We start from the raw sequence: 22309 nt of genomic DNA on the forward strand, positions 1-22309 counted from the left end.
GGCTTTCTCTAGTTGCGGTGAGTGGGGTCTACTCTTTGTTGCAGTGTGCGGGCTTCTCATTGCGGTGGCTTCTCTTGTTGTGGAGCATGGGCTCTAGGCATGCAGGCTAAGTAGTTGTGGCTCACAGGCTCTAGAGCACAGGCTCAGTAGTTGTGGCACACGAGCTTAGTTGCTCCGCAACATGTGGGATCTTCCCGGACCAGGGCTTGAAACCGTGTCCCCTGCATTGGCAGGTGGATTCTTAACCACTGTGCCACCAGGGAAGCCCCCCGTCAGTTTTTGAGCATGTTTGTACATTACAGCAAAAGTTGTTCCAGATTTACCTGTACTTTCTCTGCTCCAGCCCTGGAACCCACCATTTCTCCAAGTTCATTTTAGTGGGAATTGACAGTGAAAACTAGGATCTGAGCCCTAAGTGAACTCATTGTTTATGAAGTGTCCTTGTTTCTAGATCTTTCTAGAGCTAGAAAATATATACAAAACTATTAAAATACACAAGTTAACTGATACCGCTAATTTTATCCAGTGAAGTTTCTCCTCTTCTTCCCCCATTCCAGTTTCTTTCATGTCTTCCACAGTGAACACCCTGACTAGCAGCAACATGAATATATTTCTACTCATCAGCTCAAACCTACAACACGCACAAATAAGCTTTGGAATTGCCTTTTTTTTTTCAAAGAAAATCATATTCATACATGTACACATACACATCTATTGATACACAGGCAAAGGTCTCGCTTTTTCCCATTTTGGCTATACTGAGCCTTTTAAGCCTTTGCTGGCGTTTTGGTTCATACACTGGGGTCGGTGTATTTGTTCCGTCTAGAGGAAGCGGGAGAGCAAAGCACTGACTGGGTATCCAGGAAGCCGCCCAGGACCCAGCCCTGTGGCCACGAGGGCGCCTCACCACATGGCCAGGGCGGGGTCCGAGGGCTCATAGGGTTGTAACCAGGTGTCACTGTCCTCCTCTTCGGGGACGTGTTTCTCTCTAACTGGCAATGGGCAGATGGTCAGTGGATCTGGGTGTTCGCTGCCGTCATGGGCTCTAGGCCTGAAATACGCGCAGAGTGCCCCAGAGAAGGCGTCCGTGAAGGTGAAGATGTGGGAGCCATTGGATACATTGAAGAAGGACAGCTTTCCCGCCTCGCAGTCCAGAAAGATGCCCACGCACCGGGGTGGCACGCGCATGGTGAGCGCGATGCGGTGCGGGTCCAGCACGAAGTACTCGCAGCCGTTCCACAGCCCCATCACCCAGTAGCCACCCGCCGGGCTCAGGCGCGCCTGCCCTGCGCGCGGCACCGCTGCCAGGCACGCACCTAGGAACCAGCGGCTGCGGCGGCCCACGTGCACCTCCCAGTAGTGGCGGCCCGTGGAGAAGCGCTCCCGGCTTAGAACGCACATCTGCTCGGAGAACCGCTGGGGGTCACCGGCCGCTGAGCCTGGCGCCATCCTGCGGGAGGACACGCTCTTGCCATCCTCGGAGACCTCCAGGCTGGGGTGGGCGGAGCCAGGATCCAGGGTCACATCCACTGCGCAGAGGCATATGTTTAGTGCAGGTGAAGGACGGTTCTGCCCCTACTCCCACGCCTGTCCCCTCCCCCGACAGGCAAACCCTCTGGCTCTCCTGATGGACCAATCAGTGGAATAGTCACTCCCTCTCCTGCAACCCCCTTCCCACCACCCTGGTACTGAAGGGGCATGAAAGTCGCTTCCTAATTTTTGAAAGTGATTAGAGGAATCCCATTTCTTTCCTGAACCGGAAGGTTCTTGAATTCCATGGTGCCATGCAGAGCAGAGAGAGCAAATGAGGTAGGTTTGTGGGGATAGAGGTGGACTCACTTTCCCCAAGACCTGATCAACCGGAAGGAGCTTAGGGCTGATTCTGTCCTGGCTGCTCTCACCACCCTGTGTGACCATGAAATCACTAGTGAGCTCTGGGACTCTTTTACAGCAATTTTAGGATTTTAAAACTGTAGGGGACCTCTGAGATCATCTAGTCCAGTACCCTGCACTCCAACACCCCATCCCCCCAAAAAAAACCACACCCATTTGATGGATAGGAACCCTCTGTCGGATGATGTGGGAGGTTCCTTACAAACTCTGTATTCTCTCCTGCAAAGAGGCCCTAGTAGCAACCTTTCTGCCAGTTGGAAACAAATCTAGTAAAACCCAGAAAGCTAGGTGCGTGTGGGAGCATGTGTGTGCATACAAACGTGTGCACGTGTGAGTGCAATCACATTAATGCATGTGAGCATGTATGTGTGCAGGCATATGTGTCATATTATGTGTTTTATAAGTGAGCTTTTGTGTCTGTATGTGGGGCCCATACTTGGCTCCTGGACAGACCCTTCCTCTAATCTCAGTTCTGGATACCTCCCTTCTACTTAAGATCCAGCCAACCTAATTCACAAGGCACAGTTCCTTGGCTTCAGTTACCTGCATGTTGTTGGGCTGCTCTCCACTCTGAAACCAAACAGAGAGGAAAAAGAAGCTCAGAGATCTGGGTCAGTAACCCTAGAACCTTGAGGGCGGCTCAAAATGCAAAAGGGACGCCTACAAACTAAGTAACCTCGTTCCCGCCATGATAGCTGGCTTGGATCCAGACTGGCCTGGGTCCACCACGGCATCTTCCCGGGAATTTGGGATTGGGTAGGGGGCTGGTGTCAGTGCTGGCTTGTACCGAAGCTGTGTACAGGCTGAAGTTGTGCTGGGAACAGTGGGATGACAGAGCATGTGGGCAAAGAGAACCAATACAAGCAACTGGGATACCTTAAAGGATGGAAATGAAGCCTCAATCTCTGACTGGCTTAGTCTCCAGGAGGCCCAGCTGAGCTTGGCTCCTGTCCTAAGACATCCTCTGGACACCCTGTCTTGCCCTCTTTCTTAACATGAGCCATTCTGTGTGGATTTCTGTTTTATCTTGTTCTATTTTACAACAAAGAGAGCACCAAAGTCACAAAATGCAAAAGCAATAGAAGACATTTTCAGAGCTCCATAAATTTACAGGAAGGCCCTGCAACCCTGATTTTGCATCAGAATAACCAGTAGATCTTTAAAAATATAGAGCTTTTGCATAGAATAACTTAATTCGACAAAGGTGTCAATTCTCCCTAAATTTATGTATAAATTCAAAGCAATCCCATATAAAACTACTTTTGGATTTTTTTAGAAACTTCATAAATTCATCCTAAAATTTATATTTTAAAAAGGTCCATTAACTTTAAAAAGGAAGGGGAAATGGAGGAGGACTTGCGCTTTCAGGTACTTTAAAGGCCAAAGTAATATGTGACCAAAAGACAGACCCATGAAGACATGGGAACTGAATATGCACTAAAGGTGATACCCAAATCAATGGGGAAATCATGGATGGTGTCGTAGGTGGGATTGGGAAAACTGACACCTTATTCGGAGAAAAATTGCTGGGTTCTTGTCTAACACCACATAAAATGGTGAATTTCAGATGGATTAAAAACCTGCACATAACACATATACAGTGAGTAGAAGAAAATGTTAAGAGACTGTCTTTGTGACCTAAATGTAAGGAAGATCTTCAACAAAACTTCAGAAACACAAGCCATTAAGGTAAAAATGTGATGCATTCGCTTTTATCAAAATTGGTTATTTCGGGGCTTCCCTGGTGGCGCAGTGGTTGAGAGTCCGCCTGCCGATGCAGGGGACGCGGGTTCGTGCCCCGGTCCGGGAGAACCCCACATACCGCGGAGCGGCTGGGCCCGTGAGTCATGGCCGCTGAGCCTGCGCGTCCGGAGCTTGTGCTCCGCAACGGGAGGGGCCACAGAAGTGAGAGACCCGCGTACCGCAAAAAAAAAAACAAAAAAAAAAACAACTGGTTATTTCTTTTCAATAAGGGGCACCATTGGACAAAGCTAATAGCAGGTGACGGAAGAGAAGAAGGAATTCACAATGTATAATAACAATGAGGGATTAATATCCTATGTGTATATATCATATTCTACAATAATAATAATATCGCATGAAGGATGCCTGCAAACCAAAAGGCTCCATTCCCCAGCACTGACACCAGCCCTGTCTTGTGAAATCAACAAGAAAACGATAGCAATGCCATATGGAAAACAGGCAAAGGACAGGAACTGCTAATTTTCAGAAGAGGAAGCACAAAAAGCCAGCTGGCATATAAAGAGATGCTCAAGCTTCTTAGTGTGCAGAGGAGTGCAAACCGAAAGAACAATTACTTGTCCCCGTTGACTGGTAAACTCAGAAAGCTGGCTCACACGGGATGTGGGCACGAGGAGCCTTCACGCACTGCGTGAAGGACGATGGTGCTACTGCAGGAGATCCTTCCATCCCACTTAGTGACACATCCCCCACGGGCCAGCAGTTCCCCGCGGGCGTACACATCCCAGAGAAATCTCCACACAGAGCCAGAAGGCAACACATGTTCAGATATTTATTCAGCCTTGTTTGTGGTGGTATAGAGTTAGAAGCAGGCTGGATGTCTACTCCAGGAGGGTGGCTAGCTCAAAGGGAGTGCTCTGCAGCAAGGAGATACAGACTAGATTTACATGCGGCAGCAGGCATGGATAGTAAAACACAGCAATGAGTGAGATAAGCAGGGAACAGCACGAGACTGTACATGTCTTTACAGAAACTGAAGTGCACCGCACAAAACAGAAATTCACCTCTTGCAAGAATACATACAAAATAAAGATACACATTAGACTGTTTGTTTTATGGGGGGGAATGGAGAAAGGTACAGGGAGAAATAATTACATATAAGGTAACATGCCTTATATTTACATATAAGGTAACTCTCACCAGGAGTGAGGGTCTTTGAGGGGGGACACCAGGAATCTAGGTGATTCTGATGTGCAACTAGGATTGGCACCAATGATGTACCGTATGCTTACACTTCAGGATAATATAAAAATAACTATAAAAGTAAAACTCAAATATAACCTATACCAAGCAACATAGATTAGTACATGTGTGTAGCTATGGAATAAACCAGAACGAAGCATAGTTGGTTAGTCAGAGCAGGTGACTGGGATGCTGAGATGTGACGTGGACAGTGGGAGGAAAACGGGCTTCACTCACCAGCCTGGCCTTCAGCCCTTCTCCAGTCTGAAGTAGGCAAGGAAAAACAGAATTAGAACAGCAGGTCCCTGAAGCTTCCTTGTTCACATGTCAAATTTTGCACCCACCCCTGCGCCTCTCCCCTTTCTCCTGCCACCCACACAGCCAGCGGAGTTCCAGCCTGGCCATCATACCTGGCTGGGAGATAAGACGAACATACACGGATAACCACATGCTACAAGGTGGACAAGAAATAGTTCTAAGGGGGAGTCACTTACCCAGCTCCACTTGAAGTTTCCCTGTAAGCAGAACACACAGAGAAAACATCAGCCTTTGGATGAGTGGAACCACCTTCCCAAGGCGGTTAGGCCACTGGGAAGAGGTTTCTTAGTCTTAAACCACTGCTCACCCCGACCCCATCCTAGATGCTGCATCACCCATCTGCAGGATTCTTTTTTTTTTTTTTTTTTTGCGGTACGCGGGTCTCTCACTGTTGTGGCCTCTCCCACTGCGGAGCACAGGCTCCGGACGCGCAGGCTCAGAGGCCATGGCTCACGGGCCCGGCCGCCCCGCAGCATGTGGGATCCTCCCGGACCGGGGCATGAACCCGTGTCCCCTGCATCGGCAGGCGGACTCTCAACCACTGAGCCACCAGGGAAGCCCATCTGCAGGATTCTTACACCTCATCCTATTCTTTGCTCTAAGGCAGAAATCTGCACAGCGCTGGGAAGGGAGAACTGGTCTTGATGCTGAGGAACCTCTTTCAAGGGTTCTGGTCTGGTTCGGAGAGGCTACTGCTCCCTTGCCCTGTAATACAAGCTTTTCCTGGGGAGGAAGTCCTGTGTAAGTCCAGGCACTGAGCACACCCTGCAGGAGCCTCAGGGTCACTTACTGGGTACATTATTTAAAGAACTAGGAGGACATCACACTCAATTATTTCCCCAGGCCAGATACCAAAACTCTAATATTTTGCCACTAGAAACGCCTTCCTCTGATTTCTCTAACCTTTATCTTTTAAAAGTAAGACTGGGAAAGGCAACAATACACACTAATTCGGCCTATGATGTTAATGAATTATTGTGGCTCTTTTTGCTGTTTGGTTGATTGCCTTTTTTGTTTTTGTTTTCCCCTCCATGACTAGGTAGACTGCAAGACAAGCTTCAACTTTACTGCTTTGTCTGGTGTTTTACTGGGGCAGACAAGGTGGTTCTCAAGGTCTTCCCCCACCCATGGTGGCCTTCTCCTCTCCTCTATCCCCTCTTCCTTCGGATTCACTCTTCCCTCCTCCCCCCACATGGTTTCAAGGTGCTGAGTCCCCCTGGGAAGAAAAGTGGATTTGATAAATTGCTTTCACTTTGGTGCAAATTAAAGCTGGCTTCCTTCCCAGTGACATTTGCATTAAAAAGAGGTTATCCTAGGAAGATGAACCAGAAGGAGTAGACCTTTTACAGTGGAATTGTAAGTGAATTGTACAATTGGCAGGAGAGGGCCTGGCAGAGCCTTTCCAGAGGGTCTTAGGTCAGGCTTCCTTGACAGGTGCACACAAATCGGTTTCGGAGGGGAAAGGCGGGAGGCGCAGAGGGATGGATTTCGAATTAGAGCGCTGCCATCCATTGCTCTCCAAAGGGGGCCTAAAATCACTGAACCCCTGCTTCCACCGTGTGCCGGGGTTAACCCCCTAGCCCACAGCCAGCACCGTGGGCACGGCACCCAGAACTTACCCAGCTCTTCTGTGAGTTTCCCTGGAGAAAGAAACGAAGAAAAGAGGAAAATCTACATGGATCACTGAGGCCTTGCATCTCCAAAGTGCACAGACTTGGGACCCCATGTGCTCTGGAGAACCAGTTTGAGCTGGACTCGAGGGAGGAGCAGGCTCCGAGGCAGGAGAAGTGAAAGAAATCTTCTGCCGCCTCCGCCCACCCCCGCCCACCCCCGTCTCTGCCCTCTCCCAACCACCCCCCCGCTGTGACCTACGCGTCTTCTTCACCCAGCGTCCCCACTTCTGCGAGTCAGGGGTGTGCGCGAAGAGCGCGTCTTTCCCTCTGCTTACCTTTGTCCTTCTCCGCCTGCTTCTTCAGCTTTTCTGCAAGGAAGAAAAAAGGGGAGCAGACGTGAGTGTGCGCGCTCCCCTGCCTGTTTCCACGACCCATGCCAGCCCTGCCTCCGCAGGATGGCCCCTCAGCAGTGCCCCGCTGTGGCCGCCTCCACCACTTTGCTCTTGGGCAAAGCCAACTCCAGGAGGGCAGACCCCAGCCTGCCTGGTACCTTGGGACCTCCGTTGCCTCCGAAAGAAGTACAGCGCCAGCGTCGGGAGGAGAGCCAAGACGAGCAGCGGTCCCACCAGAGTCCCGAGGAAAGCTCTCTTCCAGGGAGAGGTTCCGGGTAAAAATACGTCTGGAAAACACCCCACATGGAGTTGTCTCGATTTGGTCTTCGCTAAACATGAGAAGACTAGTCTAGACACTGCGTGCCGGAAAACCTTCCCAGTGCCTGGTTGACGCTTCCTGGGCCCCAACATAGCCCTCTGTAAAACGGGCCTGAGAACCAATCTGCAGTGCTCTAGAGAGAGGTAGCGTCAGAGGACCAGCGGCGAACTTGAACTTGCGCAGCGCAGAGGAAAACACTGCAAACTGAAGGATGCGAAAGGAAGGCGCTGATGGGCTCTGCCCACTCCTCCAGCTTAGAACTTCTGTGACCACAGCCCTGACTTTCCTCTACTTCTTCCTACTCTTGCTTTACATCTAAGGGCATGACTATCCAAGGTGTTGATACCCGAAACCCAGCGAATAACTGCTCTCTACCACTCTGACGAATCCACACGTCATCTCCCGCTTCTTGCAAACACCTGGCTTCTACTTCTCATCACACCTTTGCAAGAACTGTTAGCAAAGCTTTGACAGCTGACTGACAGTTCTTCTCTTCCCTCTCCAGGCTTCCTAGGGAGGATCTGCCCAGAGGCAGAATGTGGCTCAGGGTTCGCAAGGACAGTGGCTGGACAGTAAAGAAATGAATGCAAAATAGAGAGCAACCCTTTAGTAACTCTTGCGGCAATTTAATAGAATAATTTTGTGTCTGTTGAAGATAATAAGAAATTGGTGCTTTTATCTCAGTGGTCTTCAAATTTTTTTATCGTAGTAAAATATACATAACATAAAATTGACTCTTAACCATTTTAAGCTTATAGGTCAGCAGCCTCAAGTATATTAACATTGTTGTGCAACCATCACCACCAGAACTTTTTTCATCTTCCCAAACGGAGACTCTATACCCATTAAACACTGACTCCCCATTCCCCCCACACCCCCCAGCCCCTGGTAACATCTATTCTACTTTCCGTCTCTATCAATGGACTCTTCTGTGTACCTCATATAAAGAGAATCATACAATATTTGTCCTTTTGTGTCTGGCTTATTTCATTTAGCATAATGTGTTCTTTCAGTTTTTAATTTTATTTTTCTAGCAGTGCATTTTTATTGTCTTGGTTAAAAGTATTGAGCTACAAAGGATTGGTCCTTCACCACAGGTGTTTTTGAAGCACTGACTTAGGGGTTAAAGGGCTCAGGGTCCTATGCCTCCCTGACCTCCAATCTCCAGTCTCTCCTGCATCTTTCCAGCTCCTCAGATAGCTACACACATTTCCATCTCAGGACCTTTGCACTTGAATGGCCTCTACCTGAACGGCCTCCTTGCAGATATCCACGTGACCCACACCCTTTGTCAAGGGTAAACACAAATTTAAAAACTGGATTTCCCCTGGTGCAAAAACGGAGGGAGATTCCCCTTTCCCTTCTCTTAGAGTATTTCCTTTAGAAAATTTGTAAATTCTTTCTCTATCCCCTCAAGATGTATACAAATCTTTTTGAAAGTTAAATAAGCCCCTTGCCAACTTTAAAACCCAGGAATATTTTTCTTGAGGAGCTAGAGCCATCTCTTTGAAATGGAAACATCAAGGAGAAAGTACCCCTATCTCCAGGTCTGCTGGGAGTTTCACTTAGGCACCTGGCTCCAAGTTGTAATTATGTGCTTGTCATGGAGATAAGAGATATCTTATTTCTCCTTTGGATAAAGACAATTAGGGAACACAGATGTTACTCCTTACCCAGTTACCAGGTAAATTTCGGGTGAACTATGTGTGACACACGGTGCTTATCAGGTCCTCTTACCCGAGGACAAGTTATCGCTTATAAGGGTGAGATTTCTTTCTGTTATGGTAATATCACTATTGATTTGGACCAATGTGAAACATGGCCCATAGGTTGGGTTTATTCCTCAAGACTTAAAACAATTAGAGCCATGAACGTTAAATCCTTCAAATGGGTGCCTCACGATAAAACTTTGATCCTATATAATGGTCTTCCTTTGAACTCAGTGCCTAACGGTCTTCGTCCCTGATCCACCACTTTTAAATCCATATATACACTCCACCCCGCCTTAGCCTGCTTCCCTGCTTCATGTTTCTCTGTCTCAGATAACATCTTCTAACATGTGCTGTAATTTATTCTTCTGTGTATCTGTTTCCCCTGCTGGAATGTGGACCTGAGGCCAAGGGTTTGGGGAACATTGTGGGTGATCAATAAATATTGTTTGAGGGATAAAATTAGGAACACATGGGCTCTCATGATGCCCTCTAATAACTAGAGTTTCTGGATTTTAGGGCCTGGTCTTTGGTTCATAATGTTGGCTTTCTGGGACCTCCCCCAATTACTGTTTGGGTGGTCAGTTGTACACTCGGTAGGTTCCTGATATTATGGCTGACTTTCAAGGTGTCAGGTTTAGCCCCCCCCCCCATACACAGCCAGGCTCCAGTGCCACTGTGTCCCAATAGATGGTCTCTGAGATAAAGGACATGGAGAACTTGAAGACTAGGAAGATGACAGTGCACTGGCACCCACTGACCTGCTATCTGGACCACGAACTCTTTCTTCTGGCCCAGGAGGGGGTTCTGGATGGAGCAGGACACATTGCTGTGGGCCCCCCCTTGGACGACCACAGAGGTTTCCAGACTGAACAGGCCTTGGGCATCCTTGACGATGACTTCAGTCTCTGGAGGCAGGCATCGTCCCTGATGGTCTGTCCACTGAGACTGTGGCTTGGGGTACCAGCCACTGGAGCTGCACCTTAGCTGAATGCCTCCCTGCTTGAAGCCCTCAAGGGAGATGTGAGGGTCCGAGCCCAGCCCTGAGAGAGGCAGGAAGAGTGGGAATGATGACGCTCCTTCCCAGAAATTGTATGTGAAGTTCATGCCACCATTCATCATCTGCAGTCACCATAAGGCGTCGTGACTGTGACTGCTCTTAACACACTTGCGGGCTTGCAGCCCTCCACCAGCGGGCTATAAATGACAGGCTAAATCACCGGTGGCATGTGGGGACAGCACTACCTCTGAAGGGCATTTTAAAATAGGGAAGGGCTACTAATATTTAGTCATATAATGCAAGGGACAGTCCCCCTAGAATGAAGAGTAATCCCACCCCAAGTTTCAATAGATTGTCTTTTCTCTCTCTTGAATCCCACTGGCACTCAAGTGGCTTTGTTATACATACTTCTTTATCTCTCTATCCAAGTAAGCTAGCTTTATATTTTGAATATGCAAAACATTAAGATGGTTTAAACATCAATACTGTAAAAAACAGTAGATCAAAAAAAGCCCCAGGGGCTTCCCTGGTGGCGCAGTGTTTGGGAGTCCACCTGCCGATGCAGGGGACACGTGCCCGGTCCGGGAAGATCCCACATGCCGTGAAGCGGCTAGGCCTGAGCGTCTGGACCTGTGGTTCGCAACGGGAGAGGCCACAACGGTGAGAGGCCCACGTACCGCAAAAAAAAAAAAAAAAAGTGGGGACTTCCCTGGTGGCACAGTGGTTAAGAATCCGCCTGCCAGTTCAGGGAACATGGGTTCGAGCCCTGGTCCAGGAAGATCCCACATGCTGCGGAGCAACTAAGCCCATGCGCCACAACTACTGAGCCTGTGCTCTAGAGCTTACGTGCCACAACTACTGAAGCCCATGTGCTACAACTACTGAAGCCCGCGCGCCTAGAGCCCGTGCTCCGCAACGAGGAGCCACCGCAATGAGAAGCCCGCGCACCGCAACGAAGAGTAGCCCCCGCTCCCCGCAGCTAGAGAAAGCCCACGCGCAGCAAGGAAGATCCAATGCAGCCATAAATAAATAAATAAATAAATAAATAAATAAATAAAGGTAGGAGGGGGCCTGCTTCCCTACACCTCCACCAAGAGTGTGTGATACAAATGTTGAATGTTTGCCAATCTGATGGGTAAAAAATTGTATCTCCGTAGCTTTAATTTGCCTTTTTCTCACTATGAGTAAAAGTAATCATCTTTTCTTATGTTTCAGGGCCATTTGTGTATCTTTTTTGTGTGCATTTTTTTGTTCATTTTCTAATGAATCTTTCTTTTTAATACTTTCCTTTTTTAAATTAGAGATATTTTCCCTTTCTCTGTTCTTTTCTATCTACTCTTGACCTGTTTCCAAATGGACCATTTTCTCCTCTCTGTTGGGGCTTGACCAGGTCACGCACCTGCCACCTCCAGCTCCCAGACCGCTTCCCCAGTGAAGTCGCTGGAGAGGAAGCGGCACCCGTATGGACCCTCGTCGGCGGGAACCACGGGGTGGAGCCTCAGTGTCACGCTGCCATCAGCGATCTCGTCCGTGACGAGTTCGGTCCTGTTCTGGAACTGCGCCATCTGCTGGCCATAGAACTCCTGCCGTTCCCGGTACAGGTGCACCACGTCAGAGGGCCGGCTCCGGAACCAGCGGATCTCCATGTGCTCGGCGTCCCGGTACGGCGACAGGTGGCACGAGAATTCCACCTCATCCCCGACGTGTGCCAGAATGGGTTCCCCATGGCCTACCACCCTGAATTCCTCTAGGACGAGAACCCAGACAATGGCCCAAATCAGCACTCCTCAAATATGATTTTTTGCAGTAAACCATTCAAATGACAAAGGTGAGACGCTCTACAGGATGACCGGTCCGGTTGCTTGAACAAGTAATTGTCATGAAAAAGTTGAGTGTGCCACATTAAAAAATACGCAAGGAACATTACAACCAGATACAAATGTGTGGTGCTGGACTGGTAGCTGGTTTGAACCTACCAACTGCAAACATTATTTTGGGGACAGTTATGTAAATATGGCCAGGGCATTAAATTAAATGGAATCTTTGGCAAAAAAAAAAAAAAGCAAGTTTCAAAACCATATGTACACTATCCTCTTATTTGATTAAAAATTTGACATATTTGCATAAATGTGCAGAATAAAAGACCTGAAGGGAAATAGACCAAATTATTGGTAGCAATAATTTCTGCCTGGTGGGAATAGATGTTTTCTTATTTTTGCTTTGTCTGATTTTCTAACATTGTATAATGCACATGGACAGCTTCTGTAATAACAAAGGGTATTAAAGTAATCTGGGGGGGGGCTCCTTGTTTCATGGGTTTTCCTATCTAAGGCCAAACCCTGCTTTCAAGATTTTAATTTATCTGGATCTTTCATTTGATTGTTCTCTGCAGTGATGTCTCTGTATGGCTCCTCTACTCCCTGTTTTCTGCAATTTCCATGAGAGTTGCTATTCCTGCTGCAGTGCCTCTCTACCCAGCATGACTTCATTCATTTTTCTGGCTTCTGTACACCTCCTTTCCTTCTTTCACAGCTCAGCTTAATCCCACCCTAAATTCTTCCTTTATGAATCTCTCCCATCCTTCACTTTGCCCATATAGCATGGGGGCACATTTCTTTACTCCATTTGAGAACCCCTGTTGCCCACTGGGTGTAGCCCTGATACCATCCCTACCAGCTTCCATCTCCAGTTTCTCTCCAGCTGTCCCTGCCCCCGTGCCTGACGCCTGGCCCTCTTCCTGGGCACAGCCTGCCTCAGTTTACTCTCCATCTGTCATCTTCCTGGAGAATATGCATCCTGCAAGGCTCTACTCAAATAATACCTCTTTTCCATGGCCCTTCATGGCTTTCTGGAAAAAACAAACTGGTCTCTTAGTTATGCTCCCAAATCCTTGGGTACATTTCTCTTGCAGCTCTGGTCACACAGCTGGACAGCCGTGTATGTCACGTCTGTCCCCCTCCCTTGAATGACTGAGGATCTGGGCTGTGCCTAGTCACCTTGGTATCCCTGGTTTCCAGCTCAGGGAATTAGGGAATTGTATTTGCATAACTAGTTTACACTCTCTGTTAGTTGCTTCTTTCATGAGAGATGGTAAGATTAGGATCCTCCCTGCCGTTCAAAAGCTATGGTTTATATGCAGGAGAGGAGTTAAAAATATTTTCCAACTGGTTCAGCCTAAGCACAGACCAATAAGAATCTCCTGGCACCCTGCTGCTATGCCTTCTGCCATGCTTGTGAGCTGTGGAGTTGTGGGTGGCTGCAGGGATGGTGGGGGAGCACTGTGGGGCTGTTTGGTGTTTGGGGGCGTGGCTGTTTAACAACTGGGATGGAAATCTTATATGTTAGCCCCTGGCACAGCCTGGTACCAGGCTACAAGATCTCAGCCCTGGAATCACCTGCAGGAGGGGTGGGCAGAAGCTGAGGTGCTCACGTCTTGGCTGTCTGGGCTGCAGATTAGACAGGTTACCTGAGTGCATCTCCCCGGGCTGAAGCAGGAGGAGGAGGTGAGTGAGGAAGGAGAGACTGCTGGGAAGACGTACTCGCTGGCAGGAGTCCAGGGAGACTGGGAAATCCATCACTTTTCCTCAGCAGTGGGGGCCACCTGGAAAGGGCAAAGAGGTACTGGAGTGACGCAGGAGAGCTGGAACTCCGTGCATCAGGCCTGACGTCTGTCACTGCCTCAATTATTTTTTGTCTGTTTCTCGCAGGCTCCAGCGCCTGGCTTCTTTTCAATCATAGCCAGATGTGAGAGCTGCTTCTAATTTTAACAGACGGCACTGCTTATGGCGTTGTTGGCCTTGCTTGGACTCACAGAGCTGAGAGAGGACAAGGCCAAAGGGTCCCAGAGGAAGCAGCTTCTGAGCTTCGCATTGTTTAGAGCCAGGAACAGAGCCATGCATTGTGTTGGGGCTGAGCTAGGATTTAGTGACTTTGCCCAAACAAAGGGAAACCTGTGAGGATTCCCAGATGCATTTTCCTTCTCTCTGCCCAGCCTTGCTCCCAGTTCCCTTTGACCTGGAACATCAGGTCCACAAAACAGAGGAACAAACACAGAGTTCCAATCTTTCCAAAGTAGGATGCATGCCTGGCTGCCTTTTAACTCCAACCACATCTAGGACACCTTCTTCCATCCCTGAGGCTTCAGGTGGAGCTCCCAGGAGGTCAGCTGGTGACTGTCACTGAGTCAGTAGCATCTTTGAGACCATAGTGATGGTACCGTCCCATCTAGCCCTCCCCGTGCCTCATCTGGGGCACTGGAGACCCAGCCTCAGGCAAGGGCTGTTCCCGCTTCACTCCTGATGCCCCTTTGGGACCTGAAGTAATGCCTCACAGCTTGAGAACCAGTGAGCCTGGGCAGCTGTACATCTTGGGAGATATATAAGCCTCTCCACATTTCTCCTCTATTTAGTTGTGAGACTTTAGACAGATTATGGACCTTGCTGAACCTTAATTTCTTTGCTTAAACAATGGAAGAAACCAATCCAACTCAGAGGGTTGTTAAGCTTAAGCCTCCTATGGGTGGCATGGGTGCTCTCTAAAGAAAAGTCAGGGACTTCCCTGGTGGTCCAGTGGTTAAGACTCCACGCTTCCAATGCAGGAGGCCCCCGGTTTGATCCCTGGTCAGGCAACTATATCCCGCCTGCATGCCGCACGAAACTCTCTCATGCCACAACTAGAAGATCCCACATGCCACAACTAAAAAGATTCCGCATGCCCCTAACGAAGATCTCGCATGCGGCAACAAAGATCCCGCGTGCAGCGACTAAGATCCGACACAGCCAAACAAATAAATACATATTAAAAAAAAAAAGTCAGCTCCTCTCTCTGCCTCCATCTTCTTCCAGAGGCTGCCTCCCTCTCCTTTCATGCCATCATAGCACCCCCAGAGCAGAAAGCCCTATGCAGTTTCTACTCTCCAGCTCCCCCAGTCTCCCTTCTCCCTCCGTCTGCCACCCCACTCCACTGTTTGGTTTTCCTTTTCCCACAGACCTGCGAGGTGGCACGTGTTCCTGGGGTCCTGTGGCTGCAGAGTCCCAGCCCTACTATCACTAGCGGGATGTAGATGAAGGACTTTATTTTTTTATTGAAGTGTGGTTGAGTTACAATGTTGTGTTAATTACTTCTGTACAGCAAAGTGATTCAGTTATACACACATATATTTTTTTAATATTTGTTTCCATTATGGTTTATCATAGGATATTGAATATAGGTCTCTGTGCTCCACAGTAGGACCCTGTTTATCCATTCTATATATAAAAGCTTACAGTAAAAAAAAAAAAAAAGTTGAACTCAAAAAGAGTAGAATGTTGGTTACCAGGGGCTGGGAAGGGGAGGGGGAAATGGAGTAAGTATTGGTGAAATGGTACAAACTTTCAGTTATAAGATGAATAAGTTCTAAAGAGCTAATGTACAGCATGGTGATCATAATTAATGCTACTGTATGGTATACTTAAATTTTTCTAAGAATAAATTTTTAGTGTTCTCACCACACACAAAAAAAGGTAGCTATGTGAGACGATGGATATGTTAATTAGCTTGACAATGAATGCACATATCAAAATATCACATTGTATACTTTAAATATATACAATTTTTATTTGTCAATCATACCTCATAAAGCTGAGAGGAAAAAGTATTAGCTTTTAGTAAATTATTTTTCTGCAACTATTCAGGTGGTCGTATATTTTTTTCTTCTTTATTTCCTTTAATCTGTTTTTCAATTGATTTATTTACCCAAATTGACAAAATTCTTAAACTAAAATTGTTAACAATAAAAAAAGAAAGCTTACAGTAGATGAAGGACTTAAAAAGCTGCTGGTCGTGCAGCAGAAGACTAGTCTAAGGAGGTGTGCAGGTGAGTTAATGGAAGGGAGGCTCCCTGACTGACCTCTGTGCCGGAAGGACACTGGCTGACACGACTACAGCAGGAGGGAGGGGCAATGGCCTATGAGTCGAGTGGGCCAGGGTCTGCGGGCCCTGCCCTTCCACACGCAGGTGGGAAGACAGAGGGGCAAGCTGGGGGAGCTCCATTCATGTTTCAGAAGGGACCCCTCAGGGAGGAGATAGGAGTCCCCTCTGAAGTGTGCCTGGCTGAGAGCCAGCAGCTACTAGAATCATTATTCACACAATAACCAGCAGAACAGAGACCTTGGGCCAGGGTCCAGGCTCAGGCTGGACAGTCCAGCCTCTGGCCCTTTTGGCTGATGGCAGGAATGTGTCTGTGACAGGCCTAGAACTGGCAGCAAAGGACATAAAGCCCCATGGGGTGAAGCCACGAGGGTATATCAGCACCAGCTAACGCCTTCCCAAACAAGAGGGGCTCAGAGAGCGTTTCTGGATCCATCTGGATCGGCCAGACTCTGAGGAATTGGTCAATACTTGTGCTAGGTGCTAACCTTCCCAAGGCAGCAATGGGGCATTAGACAGGCCCACAGCAGGGGGCAGGGGCACCCCACAGCAGGAGCACGTGCTCCAATATTCCCAGGCAGGGGGAGGCTGCCACCTGTCAGTCAGTGTGTTCCAGACACTGGAATTACTATCAGGAGGGCAGTTCTCTGCTGTGATACATTCATGGGATTTCAGTCACTGAGGTTGCAGGGGGAAGAGGTCATAAACACACATATACACATGCATGTGCCCACAGTAATAAAAACTAATATAAATCGAGCGCTTACTATCTACGAAGTACTTACCTATATCACACGTATTATCACTATTATTATAGGACCAAATTACAGGCAAGGAAACTGAGGTGCAGGGAGGCCAAGTGACTTGCCCTGCACACATGGCTAGAAGGTGGTGGAGTGGGAGTTCCTCCCAAGCTCTGCCCTTCTCTTGATACAGGTTCCTCACCTGCTGTCGTGTGTCAAAGTTGGGTGCGCCCTCAGTTTTCCTGTCCCGCAAACTGTGACCCCCGTTAGGAATCGCCTGGTCACAGACTGCAGTGCTCACCCTGACAGCATCTCACATGCACTGAAGAAGTGGCTTGAGTCCCCATATGTCAGCCACAAGACTAACCAACCAACAAATGCACAAAAATTTAAAAATCCACTTCTGATAAAACAACTTAAAACTGGAGTTTCCCTTAGACCTTATCAACAGCATCTTCTCTAGCAGGAGGTAATGCCTTGTGGCACCTTTCCTTCCAACACTCAAGGACCTGACTTTAAAGACTTTAATAGGAGGGAGACAGTCTGGCAAATTCTTGAAGGGACTTCAGAAGGGCTGAATGCCCCTTCCTGATCTAAAGAGCACCCGACTCCCCAATTGCTACCTGAAGTTTGCCTTTTCCAACCTCCCTTTGCAGTTGAAAGTCTCTGATCCTTACCCCTCTGAAGGGAAACACTTTCTGATTTCAGCTATTCGCATCACAGTGTAAATAGATTTCAGATTCTTTTTCTGAAAAGAAAAAGAATGGGGAGGTTTTGCTGGGGAAAGTTGAGACTGGCCACGTTGCATATTTGGGGAAGAGAGAGGATCCAGTGAGGGGAAGGACAGCCAGAAAGGGAGTCTCAGGCTGGAGCTAAGCTTTGCTGGTGGGGTACATGCTCCCTGCTCTCCAGGGAGCCTCTGAAGACGCAAGGAGGAGTAAAGGCCGTGCACACCTACGCCAAAGAAATGCTGCTGAAATGCGGCTACCTTCCACCCAAGCCTATCTTTCCTCTTCCTTCTTCTTTCCTTCTCATTTTTTGCCTAGCCTCACTCCAACCCCATTCCAGTTTTCTCCTCCTGCATCCCCAATTCCTAAACAACATTTATGTTCCCCTGATTTCCAGTCCTTCAGCTCTTGAATTTCTCTTTAAAGTTTTTTTTTTTTTTGCTGTACGCGGGCCTCTCACTGTTGTGGCCTCTCCCGTTGCGAAGCACAGGCTCCGGACGCGCAGGGTCAGCGGCCATGGCTCACGGACCCAGCCGCTCCGCAGCATGTGGGATCTTCCCGGACTGGGGCACGAACCTGTGTCCCCTGCATCGGCAGGCGGACTCTCAACCACCGCGCCACCAGGGAAGCCCGTTTAAAGATGATTATATTCTGCTTTTGCTAATTTGTAAGCTTGGGCTGCGTGTGCTTTGCCCTTCTCCCGTTCTCTGTATCCTAAGCTACGAGCCCCCAGGCATAGGGCTTTTGCACTCTTGCACCCCGCTCCCCTTCTAGCACCTGCTGCAATGCTCTGCCTTTCACAAGCTGTCAATTAATGCTCACTGGCTTGCTTTGGTTTTTATTTCAATAGGTCCACAAGAGGGTCTCCACCCCTTGTCTCTACAGGAGATGAATTGTCCCAAAGAGGGACCCTCTTTGAGGCTTCGCATGGCTTGAGGGGGAAATGGGATGTGTCAGAATCCTTCCTCTTCAAGTGGGGCTGCCTAAATGGGCATCTCCCCTTGGTCACACTGACATCCCTATCCTGCAGCCAGGTTCAGCTGATAAGATGGTGCCAACCCACCTTGCACTCTCTCCTAAGCCCTCATTTCTGCCTCCCATTTCTGAAAGGTGGAGGGTTCGACAGGCATTGAGAATGAGGCACATACCTGGCAAGTAGCAGCGAAGGGTCCAAAATGGCAGATGAATCCTGGTGATCTCAATTTCCCTGCAAGGGAGACAGTTGTGAAGTATTCAGATTCCAGATGCTAAGGTCTCCTAGACGTGGGCTGGCAGTTCAGCTGAGGGGAACCAGCTCATCTTTGACAAAATTACCCACCCACCTTGCACCTTAAGACACAACACTGCTTGCTCTGCCCTTTGCTATAAAAACCAAGATAGATAGAACAAAACGAGGAAGTCTCTGTCACATCCTGCCTGTGTGAGGAAAACCATGAATTGAATTTCCATGGAAAGTGTCCCTCCAAGGTCTTAGAAGGAGGGGAAAGGTATCTATCTGGTAGATTTGTAGAGACTGCAAACTACAGAGGCTCAGAGCAGGGAAAAATCGCTCCAGCTGGCTGCCCGGGATACCTGGGGCTCCAGGGAGGCAAGATGGCCATGCCTGGCTAGCCCCTCTCTCTTCACCATCATAGCAAAAGATACAGAGACAGGACAGGAATATCCACTAACTAAGGGTTAGAAAAGGTCTGGTGCTCAACTCTTACCCAGCTATACCCTCCTCTGCAGGGTAAGGACAGTAAGAAAAATAACCTGGTAAATTTGCCATAAGTAAAACCTGCAAAAGCTGTTCACATACAGCTTGGAAATACAGTGGGGTGCTGTACTGGGATTTCTCTAATGGAGTGGAAATCAAAAAATAAGAAGCAATGACTACCTCACCTCACCTCATTTTGCCATATGCCACTGTGCAACTTCGGTATTAGTGGGAGAGAAGCACAGTGGACCAAGGTGCCAGCCACCTGGCTGTACCCCAGCACTGACATCCTTCCTAGGGGACAAGTCAGATCTGTGACACGGGGTAACTCAAGCACATGGAAGACTCCCAGAAATGCCTGTTTGGGGAGGGGTTTGTGCAAGTGCTAGGGTTCTGGGTTAGTGGATGGAGGTGAAAACAGTGAGCTTTGGGGCACCAATTTGAAGGTCATGCTCCATATTCAGGCAGGCTGGTGCATGCATCCCAGGCTTATGCATGCACAGACACATCCCAGGACAGCAAAGGGGGCTGAGTGGTGAGCTCAGACGGTGAGCTCAGGTCCCTGGGGCTGGGGAGACAGAGGGGTGCTCAGGGACAGATTAAACATAAAATTGACACAATAGGGCTTCCCTGGTGGCGCAGTGGTTGAGAGTCCGCCTGCCGATGCAGGGGACGCGGGTTCGTGCTCCGGTCCGGGAAGATCCCACATGCCGCAGAGCGGCTGGGTCCGTGAGCCATGGCCGCTGAGCCTGCGCGTCCGGAGCCTGTGCTCCGCAACGGGAGAGGCCGCAACAGTGAGAGGCCCACGTACCGAAAAAAAAAAAAAAAGTAATGCCAAACTCTCAAGTATATGAATTAATCATTCTCTTCTGCTAAGGAAAAATAGCAAAAGAAATGGCGGTAAGAGCAGCTTAAGATAAGCTTGTGAGCACAGATGCAGGTTTGGGGGAGAGTCATCTTCTCTCCTGAGTTTGAGAGTACGTAACATGTTTTCCTTCATCTTCAGAGTCCATGCAGAAATTTGTATCACCCCTCTCTCTACCTCTCAGTACTCATTCTAGCTTTTCCAACCTTCTTTCTTTTTATTCTTGGCCCCTAATCTTTACGAGTCAAGCACGCACGGTGGTCACTTTCACCCCATGCATTTACACCCGGCGTCCCACCCACCTCTTCTCTCTGTCAATCTCTTTCCCCAAGTTCCTGCTAAAAACTTCTTCCAATGTCTTCATGGATGAATTCCTCCACCTCTCTCTGTGCACACACTTCCTCCTTCTCACTCTTCAAGTTGCCCCATACAGTTTGAACTTGTATAAATGTCTAATGGGGCCACATTTACAAATGTCTTTATGTGACTATATTTTCTTTTCATCTACAATTCCGGCTCCCGGTGTTCAGTGCCAAGTCTCCTTGACCCTTGGCATATTCTTGGGTACCAGCAGAGATTCCTCCTCATGAAGGATACTAGCTAATCGCATAAGTTGATACACAAAAGAGGAGACGGTCATTAAGGGAGATGGTTTTTGCTCTGCACTGCTCAGGGGCAGAAAGATTTGCTAATTTCTTCTTTTTTTTTTTTTTTCTTTTGCGATGCACGGGCCTCTCACTGTTGTGGCCTCTCCCGTTGCGGAGCACAGGCTTCGGACGTGCAGGCTCAGCGGCCATGGCTCATGGGCCCAGCCTCTCTGCGGCATGTGGGATCTTCCCGGACCGGGGCACGAACCCGTGTCCCCTGCATCGGCAGGCGGACTCTCAACCACTGCACCACCAGGGAAGCCCAGATTTGCTAATTTCGTACCAACCTTCCCCCAGCCCAAAGCATGGCCTCCTGAGCTTTCCTCAGTACATACCTTCTTTTGTTGTTTTCCAAGAAACTCAGACTGAAAGTCCTGTGCCCGTCAGCTGGCAGGGCACCCACCATTGTGCTTCTGTCACACAGACGGTGAAGTGCACACATGCATTGAGAGAGAGGGAGCAGCACACTACCTGTTCTCTGAACTGCAGGCGCTCATCTTTAGCTGGGTCCTGGGAGGTGTAAAGGGCTGCAAGGGCTGCACACGCCCTTCCACTGCCCAATCACCAGTCTCCAAGGTCAGCAGGCATTTCTGGGGTGACTTGAAGAGTATTGCCCAAAGGCATCAGCATTGGGCACTCCAGCCTCAGAGGAATTCCTTTCCGATAAAGAATTAGCCAGCATCCTCTTACAACGTGCAAAACCATATAGAATGAAAATTGGTTGTAAAGAAGCCACCAGCTGAATGCGGATCCTGTTGAGAACTGCCTGAGGGGGGGGAAAGGGGGATATCGTTCAGAGTTGACCTCTTCCGGTGACTACTAAAATGTTTGTCCCACAGCTGGGACAACACACCAACTCCTGAGCAGACCCCAGGAAGGAAAATGGAGGAGGGAACAAAGAGACTAAAATTAGAGGTAAGTTCCTCCACAGCGTGTAGGAGACAGAATACCTTAGAGATCACCTCTCCCGAGCCCCTCATTGCACAATCCAGAATCAAGCGGCAAAGTGTGTGAGTGACTCCACCAGTGTAACAGGAAGGCAGAGTTTCCATGACACCACATCCCTTGGGAGGTGCACACCCTATGGCCTGGGTGCAGTTCTGAGAATCTGCGCCAGGTGAGGCCGAGAGCTGGTCACGGACCCAGTTATCTCTGTTCAGACTTGGCTTTCAAGCCCGCAAGGGCGATGCTTCCCATCATCCCACTCCTGTTGCTCTGTGCACCTTTTCTGTCTTGTCTGTCTTGGCTTCTGAAGGGCAGAAATTCATTATTACACACAGAAAAAGCTGCACTGACTGTGTTCTGTACATTTGTGTAATGATTTCCTTAGAACGGAAGGGGATTTCTGGATAACAGAGAACATGCCTTTAAGGTTTTGAAGACTACCCTCCAAAAATGTTACACCTATTGCCACTTTTAGCAGCAGGGTGTAATGGTGCCCATCCCTGTGCACACTTTTAATAAATGCTGAAGTCATACATCTCTTGCATTTTGCTAAATTTATTTTAGTGTGCCTTTTCCTATCTCTCGTTCATG

At 48.6% G+C, this 22309-nt stretch overlaps 1 protein-coding gene across 4 annotated transcripts; it reads right to left on the minus strand.

Annotated features, from left to right (window-relative positions):
* Positions 1–647: 647 nt before the first annotated feature.
* On the minus strand, positions 648–18929 carry BTNL9 (butyrophilin like 9). 4 transcript variants are annotated; one of them, XM_060144533.1, is made up of 11 exons: positions 18714–18923; positions 13654–13788; positions 11587–11934; positions 9949–10230; positions 7318–7446; positions 7103–7135; positions 6774–6794; positions 5331–5351; positions 5074–5100; positions 2437–2463; positions 648–1529 (listed from the first exon to the last, which is right to left on the minus strand). In XM_060144533.1, exons 2-11 carry the CDS (start codon positions 13760–13762, stop codon positions 904–906), a joined length of 1623 nt encoding a protein of 540 aa, XP_060000516.1. In that variant the 5' UTR covers positions 13763–13788; positions 18714–18923; the 3' UTR covers positions 648–903. The 4 variants fall into 4 exon arrangements, with proteins under 4 accessions (XP_060000516.1, XP_060000517.1, XP_060000518.1 ...); XM_060144534.1 differs by lacking the exon at positions 6774–6794 and having other exon boundaries at positions 18714–18924; XM_060144535.1 differs by lacking the exon at positions 18714–18923 and having other exon boundaries at positions 13583–13787.
* Between the last annotated feature and the right edge of the window lie 3380 nt (positions 18930–22309).

This window comes from Lagenorhynchus albirostris, chromosome 3 (genome assembly GCF_949774975.1).
Source record: "Lagenorhynchus albirostris chromosome 3, mLagAlb1.1, whole genome shotgun sequence".
In the NCBI taxonomy this organism is placed as follows: Eukaryota; Metazoa; Chordata; class Mammalia; order Artiodactyla; family Delphinidae; genus Lagenorhynchus; species Lagenorhynchus albirostris.

What these genes read in the sequence shown, in the direction of transcription:
- BTNL9 (XM_060144533.1), bottom strand. Translation starts at nt 13,762, where the DNA reads ATGGATTTCCCAGTCTCCCTGGACTCCTGCCAGCGAGTACGTCTTCCC. An exon ending in GAGGCAACGGAGGTCCCAAG is followed by an intron (nt 7,136 to 7,317) that starts GTACCAGGCAGG and finishes TCTTCCTTGCAG; the next exon opens with AAAAGCTGAAGAAGCAGGCG. An exon ending in GAAACTTCAAGTGGAGCTGG is followed by an intron (nt 5,101 to 5,330) that starts GTAAGTGACTCC and finishes TGCCTACTTCAG; the next exon opens with ACTGGAGAAGGGCTGAAGGC.